Source organism: Prionailurus viverrinus, chromosome A2 (assembly GCF_022837055.1).
Source record: "Prionailurus viverrinus isolate Anna chromosome A2, UM_Priviv_1.0, whole genome shotgun sequence".
Taxonomy (NCBI): domain Eukaryota; kingdom Metazoa; phylum Chordata; class Mammalia; order Carnivora; family Felidae; genus Prionailurus; species Prionailurus viverrinus.
In genome coordinates this window covers 109,929,890-109,943,024 of record NC_062562.1, presented here as the reverse complement: position 1 = coordinate 109,943,024, position 13,135 = coordinate 109,929,890, and the positions used below count along the sequence as shown (strand labels likewise).

Below are 13,135 nucleotides of genomic sequence, written 5' to 3'. Positions count from 1 at the left end.
AACCCGAAAACAAACAAACAACAACAACAACAACAACAACTATATATATATATAATTAAGGTCTTGTTTTGTAGAGGGGGAGGAAGAGAATGGGAACTCCACAGGAATAGATTATGAGAGGCTGTTAGAGGGGGTAATCATGACTGCACACGAGGAACTCACTGGCAAGCAAGGGAAACTTCACCCCCCACTCAGGGTTCAGATTTACCAAAAGGTAATTCTCCTTTCCACTTGGGAGAGAAAGTTTTCTTTCCTTGTAATATGAGAACATGAGAAGAAAAGACTCCACAAGTTGTTTACTGTCTTGTAACCAGCTTTCAAAATCAACTGACGCCATTCCTGCAATGGCACTACGACACATTTGGATGTTGACTCAGGTGGTAGAACAGACTTTGATGATTTGAAAATTATTAATTTGAAGCAGTGGAAAATGAAAGCTGGTACACAGGTAAAAATCTAGACTATGCTAAGAATTCATGCAGAGGGCTTTGTTTTGAATCTAAGAGACAACTTAAAAACTTGTGTCTGCACAAAGCCCTTCATTTCGGTTTTATTTTCCTAAGAGATTTGCCAAGGAAGAGGAAAGTAAAAGGAGGGAGACAGCAGGTCACGGCCGAAGATACTTCAACAGTGAGCAATAACGCAGTAGGTCAAGATGATCCCTTGTAGCTCGGGAATCTAAAGAAATCGTGATGGCATGAAAGGATTAATCATTCTTTTGTAGGCTGAAAAGCAACTCCCATCTGCTGAGATAAAATGCCCACCCAGTGGAATACAAAATTCCCCAACAAGAAAATGGCCACAACCCTGACGAACGTTTGGAGAAACATGACATTTTACCCAAAGGTTCTTTTTTATCTGAAACAACATTACGTGTAATTTGTACTTCACATGAGGAAAGTCTAGCAAAAAAACTAACAAAATCCTAATGAAAATATGCTATTACTCCTTGAGTTTCCATTTGACAGGTCAAACCTCCCTAGAAGCGGGAAGTATATAATTAGGGTCTCAAATTTATACTGTGTTGGTGAATCAGAAGTGTGACACTACAGAGTTAGTCATGCTGGCCCTTGTACTGACACTGAGAAACAGGTCTATTTCTGATGCTCAAATATGTCCGTAAGTTATCTAAACACAATGCTTTCACTGGAAACCATGGTAACTGGTTAATATAACACTTTTCCTACCTGTTAATTAAGTGATAAATAGCATAACTTACATCCCTTTTTGAATGTCACTTAGTTATAATAAATGAGTAAGAACTATCATGGGTTTTCTACCTATGTGCATACACACACATGCACAAACACACACACACACACAGAGTTCAACATTTGAACATTTACCAGCTTAGTCGCTAACACTTACTGAAAATCTAAGAGTGTTTAAAACTGTCAACACAGATGAAATGGAGTATGTGGTCACTCTGGTTGCCTGTAGTTGGTTATTTTTTTTTTCTCTCCTATTTTCAGTAATTTTAATCCAATTTCTCTACAAAATTTATAAAGAGGAGAGTTCAGTCATTAACTATTTCATTTAGCTAAGCATAACAATGGCTCAGGGGAGAAATTCCATCATTTCAAATTCCCACAAGTCATACTAGAAAACATAATCTCTTTGAAGAAAGTATCATAAACAAGATGTGCATATTTTATAAAGGAAAAGAGTCTGAATGGATTTCTAAATGATGTGTCACGTCATAATGTTTAATTTTGATCTTAGGCAATAAAAATAGTTTTGTTTCCCTGACTTGGCATGGAAGAGCATTATTAGCTTTGTTAGAAAACAATTTCAAATTGAAGACAGACCTTCAGAAGACAGCCTAGCAAAATGACCTTGAGATATCCTCACTAGATTTTTTTCCTTACCTCTACAAAACTGCCAGCCATTTACCTGAAGTCAGCCCTATCATAAGAGCAAAAGAAAAGCCAAAGCACGATAAATCATCAGGATGCAATTCACTATTATGAAGAGCAGAAATTGAGGTTGACTCCATTTTTTTTTTTTTTTTTAATTTCCAACCAGCAGGCACAAAATAGCTCAAGTGCTTAACACCAATAGATCTGAGTTATATGAATCCACATCAATGGCAAATAATATATATTTCTGGGTAACTCTGAGTATTCCAGCAGCGGTAAGACACAGGCACAATCTTGCCCACTAAATGAATCAGAGATAAACCAGCTCAGATTTAGAGAAAACCTTTCTGGCTTAAAACTGAAGACTGACTCTAAGGGCCAGTTGACTTGTTGAATCACGCCTGCTGTTGTGCAATACACCCTTGGGCCCTCTCTTGGCTTTTAAGCTCAGTTACCGTGAATCAGCGTCCCACGAATAAAGCTGGAGATCCAGGTCTGAGATTAACATGTTCCCCCAGTGGGCAGGCGATGGCAAACCTTTCTGCACCTCACAGTTGGACATATATTAGCTATTATCACATTACCAGGCCCAATAATACCTTAACTATAATTAGCTTTCTGAACTATATCGTTCCTTACTGATGAAATCCTTCTGAAATCATCCACATCATTTTCCCCTCATTGACTGCTTTAAACAATGAGAGAAGGAAGGCACATTGACTGTAACACCTTGTGTTAATATCAGGGTCCAGATTTCAATGGGGAAATATCATGGAGACACAATTTATATGACAAAGACGGGACTAAGCAGAAGGAGATGGCTGAGGTCATATGTGTATTAGTTTATAGGGATGAGCCAGGGATGGAAAAAAAAAATAGAAAATGGGAAAGCACAAGACAAAAATTACTGTACAAAATAACCACCTTTTGCTTAGTTTACAGTTTCTTAGTTTCATTGTTTCAGTACGAATGTGAATTCCTTGCAAGCAGCATCTACAAAGAAATCCAGCCTCGCGGCTATCTAGCTACTCTCATGAACTCTTCCACTCCATTGATTGCATGGAGACTTCTTTTTCTTCTGCAAGGCTAGACTTGCTACTTATGCAGACACCATCCTTACGCAAGACAGCGGAAGGTTCAGGGGCCACCTCAACACTGGAAATGCCAAAGCCATAACATATGGGTCATCAATTCAACAATGTAGCACATGATACCATTATATGCCATTATGTTTCATAATCAGTAGTGAGGCCTTCAGAGAGATATCCCACCATCATTTAGCTTTCTACATGATATTTCCTTAAATACGTTTCAGTTACTATCTTAGTGTTAGTCAACATAATAATCTTGTACCATGTTTCCTTTTAAAAAGTTTCCTAATCAGGTTATGGCTCAGCTATTTTTTTTTTTTTAAGTCCAAGAGGACTTCTGTATAAGAATGCCAAACTGATTAAACACTTAAAATTTAAAACCATTCTTTATGCAGAAAGGGTAGGGAGATGAACGTGACCTAAAAATAAGTCATTCACACAAACAGAAATTTTCCCAGTCATCAAACAGGTTCGACACTACCTTTCCACAATAAAAGACACTTGAAAATACTGAGTTTTCAAGATACTTAGGCAATAAATTTAATGTGACCTCTTAAATTCTCAAGAGTAAAAACTCCTCAATATCTCCTTCCCTAGATTACCTCTCTCCTAAGTTTTACCATCTTTGCTTTCAACATTTCCTTAAAAACAACAAAGAAAGCAAAACTCAAATATAAATGTTGATGTCAAAAATAGTAAAGTTTATCTAGTGTCTTAATAGCCTCACAGGAGAGTGAGGAAACCTGAACAGACAGAATCATCCTCATTTTGTAGATAGACACAAAGTTTAGACAAGTTAAATGACTTGTCTGAGGTCAGACACCTAAATAACCTTTCAGAGGCTTGGAGGCAGAAGAACTTCAGATTCTACATTCAGAGCCCAGGAGAGTAGAACTAGTGAGCTTAGGTGTGAACAAGGATAATTCTAATCCTTCCCCAAACTCCTGTCTTGCTGAGAACTTCACCTACTCTCTCAGCCCCCCAGTCCCACAAATATGCAGCACAACCTACCCCTTTTCCGAGTTTTGAACCGCTGGCCTGTTAGCACTGGCTTCTGATGCTTATTCATAAAATTTCTGAAAACAAAGAAAAAAAGATTATATATTTCAAATAAGCAGTTCATACAAAAATGTATGGCTAATAAGCATATGTTCAACCTCACCTATACTGAATACACTTTTAAAAAGCAAGGTGTAATTAAAAAAATTTTTTTAATGTTTGTTTATTTATTTTTGAGAGAGAGACAGAATGTGAGCAGTGGTGGGGCAGAGAGAGAGAGAGGGAGATACACAGAATCTGAAGCAGGCTCCAAGCTCTGAGCTGTCAGTACAGAGCCTGACATGGGGTTCAAACTAGGGAACCATGAGATCGTGACCTGAGCTGAAGTCATATGTTCAACCAACTGAACCACCCAGGCACCCCAAAGCAAGGTATAGTTTTAACTGTCGAACTGGCAAAAATTTTTAAAGTTTAATAATACCTAGTGTTGACAAAAGACATAGGGAAAACCACAGACATAAACTCTGGCATAGGGAATAAATTCCACACAATACTTTTGGGAAGCATTTGGTGAATATAAATATTTACATGTTATAACGTGTGGTCTAGCGTTCCTTTTCCTAGAAATTTACCATTTTACCTGCACAAATATGCATATTTATGTGTGTGTGTGTGTGTGTGTGTGTGTGTGTGTAAAGGTTTAGCTGCAGCATTGTTGAATGCATAAAAACATGCAAAGTTAAATGCTCATAAACAGTCATCTGGTTAGAGAAGTTATCATAAGCCATTAAGTGGAATGTTATGAAGCTATACAGAAGAATGAGTTAAATCTAAATGTACTGCATTTCTTGCTCTGGCTACCTCTCTGATTATGTTTCCCACACCTGCATCTCTCCCCATCACTCACTGTGCTCCAGCCAGACTGCCCTCTTTCTTCTTCCAATGTGCCAGAGAAGGTTTCCTCTCCTCTGGGAAGATCTCTCCCCAGCCCTTGAGGTGGCTCCCTCACTGACACACTCAAGGGCCTCTTTTTCAGAGAGGCCTTACCCGTACATCCCCACTACTGGTGTCTGTTCTTTCTCCTTTTACCTAGCTTTACTTCGCTTCACAGCCTTTAGCAGCACCTGACATTCCACTGTTATCTGTTTGCCTGCGGTCTACTTCTCCCATGAGGGTGAAACCTCTAGGTGAGTAGGGACTTTGTCCGTTCTACTAAAAGCAGTATCTTTAGCATCTAACACAATGGTAAGTAAAGAGTGAGCATTTAGTAAATACTTGTTAAATAAGCTGTTGCAGACATGGAAAGATGTTCAAGGCACAGTGTTAATGGAAAAAAGCAAGTTAAATAAAAGTGTGAAGCGTAACTTTTTGGTTATAAAGAGAGTATATGCAATTTTTGCTTTTCTCTGCAAGGAAAATTTTAAAAAGAATCAATTATCTTTAAAAAAAAGTAAAAAAAAAAAAAAAACCCTGCTCCATAAGATCTTTTACAAATTAAGAATAACCTTGTTGGCATTAATATTATAACCTGAAGATATATCCAAGTTGCCTAAATTATGAAGACCAAACAATTTAAGAGAATGTCAAGCAAATGATTTAATTACCTTTCAAGGGTCTTCTTTAAATTGTGATTTGAAAATGTTTAGATTTTTTCTGATTAAGTCACTATTAAACAATCAAGAAAATTTGCAGTATTTAAGCGAATTATTTATGTCTCAAAGTTTAAAAAAAAAATCTTCAATAACATGGAAAAATTATTCACTTTATACACCAAAACCTTCTTTCCACAAACAAAAGAAGAAAATCTCCTATCTTCATATAGAAAGCAATCTGCTTATCACTCAAAACTTTAATCATAATTTAAGTGGAATTGATTAAAAAATAAAGTAACAAACACAAAAATTTCTTCTATAGTTTCAGTACAGATAATTTTTATTAATACTATAGTGTGAACTTAATATATCATGCTTTGTGATATAAAGGTGACTAAGCCAGATTCCGTGCCCTCAAGGAGCATGCCTAGGGGAGGTAAAATCCACAAACATTTACAACTCAACACAAGTACAACCTAGAACAAGCTCAGAGAAAGTGATGGCTCTTGGTGTTTGGGGCAGCTGCTACATACTGAAATAATTACAAATGCAATAAACTCTATTTGATACAAGTCAGAAATAGAGCTTCTCATGCATTATTTACATTCACCACAAAACTCATTCAGAAAGTTCCTCGTTGGCATTTTCAGCAGATTCACTCTGGATTAGCAAACAGGTCACTGGGGGTACATGTGATAAATGGGCGCGCGCATACATGTTTATAGTGTCTACCCCCCTCCCCAAACATTACAAATATCAATGTTTTCTTGTGCCAGCAAAGAAAAACACCTGGTAAAGAGTTTAGGGCTCATACTGAGATATAAGAAAAATAGACCCCAGGTAGCCAGAAGCTTTTCCAGCAGATGAACACGCAGGAACGAGTTACTCTTTGCCAAAGATGTCTCTATTTTGTAATCAATAAAAAATACTTTTGAAGTGTGAGCCTTCACTAAGAGTTTCATTTTAAGGTCCAGAAGATAAACTCACAGAATTCTCTACCTCTACCTTTGCATTTTGTTGCTCTTTTTCTGCTAATGAGGAATCACCACAAAACCCAGCCTACCAACGACAGAGTTACTCTATTTTAAAAATCTTTAGCTCCATTTATATTTATACTTTCTTCAGTTCTAAACACAAAAGTTTGTTTCTTCGTGGTCTAGTTTCCTGGGCTTACCACTCTCCATATGCTATATGTGGAAGATAACATAATAAACATGCAAACAAAAAAGCATACAAAGATCTTGACGAACACAACGGCAAATATTAAAACAAACACAAACAGAAACTCACCTACTGGTATTGAAAGACTAAATGAAGATATTCTGCGCAGCAAGTCTCTATCGCTTAGCTGTTACTATTTAGAGCAGAGGTCTGGCTTCTCTCTAAATTTAGCAATCCACGCTACATTATAATCTGCTCCAGTGAGGGTCAGGCTTTATAAGGCACTCACTGAAGCTGTGGCAAAAGAGAAGCAAGGGCACTTTGAATAAGAAACTGTGCAGTTTAAACCTGGGAAAGTAACAAAAAGTAACAAAGACAGCTCTATTAGGCCAACATCAAAAGCTTATTTTTATTGGGTTGCATTACAATTTACAACTTGACAACAACGAGAAATGCATACTTGTGTGTATGTGTCTATGTGTATTTATTTTAAAATCAGTTTTACAGAATCCTCAGAGACAAAACTTATGTGGGATACAACCTATGCATGCATATATGTATGCATATAAAACTATAAGCCAAACACACAGACAAAATAAAAATAAGCTCATGCTGTCCCCCAAAATGGAAAAGCTCCGGGGTTTAAAATAGTATTATTCAAGAAAACTGTATGCAAAATGGTAAAACAAAATGGATTTAAATATTTCATCTGCCATCTAAGAGACTAAATTTCTTGGATATTCCACAAGATAAAAAAGACAGTGAAGTATTAAAATGATTCAATCAACCAACCTTCAAAACTAAGCACCCTATTCATGAAATAAACATTTTTTGAATACATTCCTATTCAAGTCTAAATGGAGTTTTAGGTTTAACATAATAGATGAATTTCACCCACCTCCCTCTATTAATATTCTAGCTGTCCTGGGTCCTTCGCAGATTCCATCCCTTACTCCCTACAGGACTCAGGGCCCAAGTGTGATGATGGGCCAGCACTCAGATGGACTGGCCTCTTGCCAACAGTGCACTAATTCTGCCAGTTGTCCAGCACACCGTGAGTAGACTGCCCTGTTGTATGTGCTCTTGCTGGTGCTCTCCTTCTTTCATTCCCTTCATTTTGGAAAGAATGTGATCTGCCAGAGAAGGACTTCTTACTGTTCCTAAAAGGGGACGATTGTTCTTCTGGTCTGGAGAATATCTGGAGTGTGATAATCTGCCTTATGTAATATGTTACACTGCTAATATGCACATATAACTATGCTATCCAAACAACCTCAACTTTAGGAATACGCATACACAGGGGGTGCCTCGGTGGCTCAGTTGGGTGAGCATCTGACTTCGGCTCAGGTCATGATCTCATGATTCGTGGGTTTGAGCCCCACAAGTGGCTCTGTGCTGACAGCTCAGAGCCTGGAACCTGCTTTGGATTCTGTGTCTCCCTCTCTCTCTCAAATATAAACAAATAAACATTAAAAAAAAAAAAAGTCGTTTGGGAAAACAACTTGACCTTTAAGAATCATGAGTATGCACACAGGACAGTGGGGTGGAAATCTTCTGCAAAGGGATAAAAGAAAATTGTTTCGGCTCTGTGAGCCACATGGTCTGTTTCAACTACTCAATTCTGCTGTTATAGCCTGAAAGCAGCCACAGACAATATGTAAACAGGCGGTCGTGACTGTATGGCAATAGAACTTTATTTACAGAAAACAAGTGGTAGATCAGGCTGGGCTCCCAGGTTGCAGTCTGCCATCCCCCATTCTAATGCAGCGCGTCCAACAGGAGTGTCTGTGGTGGTGGAAATGTTCTAGATCTGTACTGTCTAATATGGCAACTACTAGACACATGTAGCTGTTGAGCCCTTGAAATGTGGCTGGTGTAACTGAGGAATTAAAATTTAATTTTCATGAATTACAATGAAAATAGCCAATATGGCCAGTCGTTACGGTGGGCAACCCAGTTCTAAAGCATTCATTATAGCCTAACACACTTCAATTTAATAAAAAGGTGAAAATACATACAAAGAATATGAAGTTTTTAAATAAAGTGGCTTGGAGGAGCATTTTGCCCAAATTTCAAAACCTGGTGGCTATTGTGAGAAAAGAAGAACCTATTAAACTTCCAAGTGAAACTCTCTCTGGGTAGTAAATAACCCTACAGACAGTATGAAGGAAAAAAAAAAAAAAAAAAGACTTTCCGTTCTAAGATAATAAAAGTTACCAGGCAGCAACATCATCTCCAAAGCATAAAGTGTTTGGGAACGGCACAGTAACACCAGCACACAAAACTGGCAATGTGATTGCCACTTCACAGCAACATTCCCATGAAGCACTTTGTGCTCAGGAGGAACGTTCAAGAACTACCTTTTATTCTATACTCCAAATGAGCGAAATAATGTACCATAAGAAGAATGAACTAAAAATTTCCCAAAGTTATAAACTCTTCTCCTTTCCATTAAAGCTAAAACTCTAGGAACATACATCATAAAATCCTTCACTGAAAGTTGTGTCCAGGAGTCATTCGGGTTCATAAAAATGATCTCAGAAGAAGCAAAAATAATTAAGTTGCTCTCTAAAAGTGTAAATTACTAACATTCTAAAGCAATAGACCAGATAAATGCCTACAATAACACTACACTTTGTTGCCAAGAACAACATTATCTTTTTAAATGTCCTTATGATTTTGTACCAAACAGCCTCTATACTCAAAATCATCCCCAGCCTCTACAGAATTCTTCATTATATCTCCAGGCACATTCTATGTAAGCTTTAGTTTTTATAATAATTGGAAAAAAGAAAAAAACGAAATTTCAAATAGTAGCCTATCTATAAAAAAAAAGTTTCTAAATAAAATCAGATATTCCCTTCTTTAGTACAAAAATATTAGTCACTCAAATGCCACTCTACTTAATACTGGTTCAGGTTACATACATATAAACATGGTACTGAGTCTTCTTACACAGTGAATGGCAAAAACATTTTCCCTCTAAAATCTAAAATAGTACGTTGAAGAAATATAGGCCAAGGTCACCTGGGTGGCTCAGTTGGTTAAGCATCTGACATCGGCTCAGATCATGATCTCGTGGTCTGTGAGTTGGAGCCCATGTCAGGCTCTGTGCTGACAGCTCAGAGCCTGGAGCCTGTTTCATGTTTCAGATTCTGTATCTCCCTCTCTCTCTGCCCCTCCCCCACTCACACCTGTCTCTCTGTCTCTCAAAAATGAATAAACGGTAAAAAAAAAAAAAAATTAAATATCACTATTATATTCATGTCCCATTTCCTCTTATCCTTAATGGTATGAAAGAACAAAAATAATCTTTCTTAAAGAGTACCAAACTTAATAATAGTTCTCCCCTCAAAAACTTACAACCATCTCCAGAGGGACATTAATGGTGGAAATTTAAACTGTGCTAAGCAACCACCTTACAAGGAAAGAGTGACCAAAACCCAAAGGAATTGTGCTGTGGAAAAAAAGCACTAAGAGCTTACTACTCATCTAAATCTTTTTATGATATAGAGGCATCATGATAAAATTTTCATTATCATATTTCTAGAACAATTTCACGCCTTACACTTATTAGCATATCTACCTTGGTTCTGAATGGTGATACTTTGCTTTCCTTTTAGCAAAAATAGAAATATTCTAAAAATCACATTTTAAGTATCAATGTACAACTTCTTCAGAGAAATAAATTAAGACAATGTGTAATGTCTGGGAATGCAAGCTGGTGCAGCCACTCTGGAAAACAGTATGGAGGTTCCTCAAAAAACTAAAAATAGAACTACCCTACGACCCAGCAATTGCACTACTAGGCATTTATCCACAGGATACAGGTGTGCTGTTTCGAAGGGACACATGCACCCCCATATTTATAGCAGTGTCATCAATAACAGCCAAAGTATGGAAAGAGCTGAAATGTCCATCGAGGGATGAATGGGTAAAGAAGATGTGGTAAATATACACAATGGAGTATTACTTGGCAATGAAAAAGAATGAAATCTTGCCATTTGCAACTACGTGGATGGAACTGAAGGGTATTATGCTAAGTGAAATGAGTCAGAGAAAGACAAATATCATATGACTTCACTCACATGAGGACTTTAAGAGACAAAACAAATGAACATAAGGGAAGGGAAATAAAAATAATATAAAAACAGGGAGGGGACAAAACAGAAGCGACTCATAAATATGGAGAACAAACTGAGCGTTGCTGGAGGGGTTGTGGGACAGGGGATGGGCTAAAAGGGTAAGGGGCTTAAGGAATCTACTCCTGAAATCATTGGTGCACTATATGCTAACTAATTTGGATGTAAATTTAAAAAATTAAAAAAAAAAAAAAAGAATGTGCAATGTCACTTATTTCCTCTTAAGTGAAGTTACTTTATAAAACTTTTAGGAAGTTGAATAAAACCCTAAAATGCTTTCACTCTATCAATTCATGTCCTCTGCTTAATGTAGATTGTAAGAAGTAGTTCAGGGCATGCATATTCCCTTCTCTGGGCCCTTCTCCTTTCCCCAGATGGATTCTCTCCCCCAGATCCTTCCCTTCTTCCCTTAACAACTAACCGGGCATATTCATTCAACTTCACAGATAGTCTAATCTTACTGATGTGATTATTAAAGTCTCTCAACACTTTGAAACACAAACACACACACACCAGACATTTGTAAGAGCACACTTTGGCTTTTAGAAAACCAGGTTCTCAAAAATAATGTTTCAAAGTATTTTAATAGCAAAACGCCCCAAAACCTCTGTTCTAGTAAGTTAAAACACTTAGAACTTTTGCCTACAAGCAAAAGTATTGTGATGACTGCATACCTACAATATTTCAAACCACAAATTCTAAGAATTTAGAGGAAATGGTGGCATAAAATAAGTAAATGCCCAAAGATTGGGCAGCTGTGGTTTAAATATATATTAATTTGTATTTTGGTGGGTGCTTATTATGTGTTAAGCATTATTCTAGAGCAGTGATCTCATTCTGGGGTAATTATGTGCCCTGCAAGGGAACATGTGGCAATGTCTGTAGATATTCTTTTGTCATGCTGGGGAAGTGCGGATGCTACTGAAATCTAGCAGGTAGAGGATATAGGTGCTGCTAATAATGGACAATGCACAGGAAAGGCTCCCTCCCCCCCCCCCCAACAAAGGGTTATCTGGTCCAAAATCTTAATTGTGCCAAGGTTGGAAAATCCCACACTAAAAAGGAAAAAAAAAAATTGTGAGCAAAACCAGAGACAGCCTATGCTCTCCAGAGTTAAAAGCTGTGCACATACATCTAAACATACCAGAGCAGTAACCAGGCAGATATTTCCTTGAGTGACTTATTTCTGTTTGCCAAACATTGATGTTAATTTTAGAGAAAACACATTTATCACTGAGTAGCTTGTCATAACTAAAATCAAAAGTGCAATCAGTATACAAAATAAATGCTTGCCACAGTCTTTAATACTAATTGCTGTCTTTCCACATGGATAATTGTGCATCCTCTGATGATCAGGCGGAAGACGGAGGGTAGGTAACAATGTGGGATTGAAGAGGGAGGCAGAAAATGCGGAGGGCGAGTGAACAAACTTTCCCTACTTACGGATATCACAGCACTGTGATAAAAAGACCACAAGGAAAAGATAAAAAGTATATGACTGAAAACTACAACTGTTTAATTTTTTGGACTTGGAGAAAACAATGATGTGTTAAGTAGAAACAGAAAAAAACCTAAACGCCCACCAAATTCTATATACATGATACAATCTAAGCTACACAAAACACGTGGTCAAGAGAGTGCATAGAGTTCAGGGAGCATTTTATTCCTGTTCTGTTATTTGTCTGTATTTTCTATAATGTAAGAATGCATAGCCTTTTTAATTAGAAAAATTGCATGTTTAAATGGAAACTCTTTAACCTCTTTTGAAGTTTAAAGCAATCCCCAAAGTGTGGCAATAATATTATCTGTGCATAAGGAGAAATATGACCCAGGCTCTAAATATCATTTCCTACTAAAGAACAAAGGTCTCTTGGATAAATGACTGATTCCAAGGTTAGAGCAGGGAAGATTCAATATGATACTCAGAAGTCATGTGTCAGAAAGTACTGAATGGCTTTTAACAAAGAAAGATAAAAATAGATCAAACTACATAAAAACTATCCTGAGGACAATCCACTGACATCACCTGAGACAATGTGGCCACAAAAATAATTAACAACAGCATGGAGAATAACTCAGTGAGTAAAATAAGAATCTGGAGGTCCAGGCTCATTTATTTTAGCTAAAAGAAACAGATCAGTGCACAAGGGAAAGAGAAGTAATTAGACATAAATGTAAGTTTTCTTTTCAGTAGAATGCCAATGGATACATACAGAAGGAAACATGGAGTTAGAAAATCATTGTGCCAAAAACTGATTCTTGCAAGGATCATCAATGGATGCTAAAAGTGC

General features: G+C 37.2%; 1 protein-coding gene across 1 annotated transcript in view; it reads right to left on the bottom strand.

The window, feature by feature from the left end:
- Positions 1 to 13,135, bottom strand: part of BZW2 (basic leucine zipper and W2 domains 2) — a 63,117-nt gene that overhangs the window by 36,123 nt on the left and 13,859 nt on the right. The window contains exon 2 of the mRNA XM_047845022.1: positions 3,962 to 4,026. Coding sequence (XP_047700978.1) covers positions 3,962 to 4,019 — 58 coding nt within the window. The 5' untranslated portion in view covers positions 4,020 to 4,026. The remainder of the gene's footprint in view (positions 1 to 3,961; positions 4,027 to 13,135) is intronic.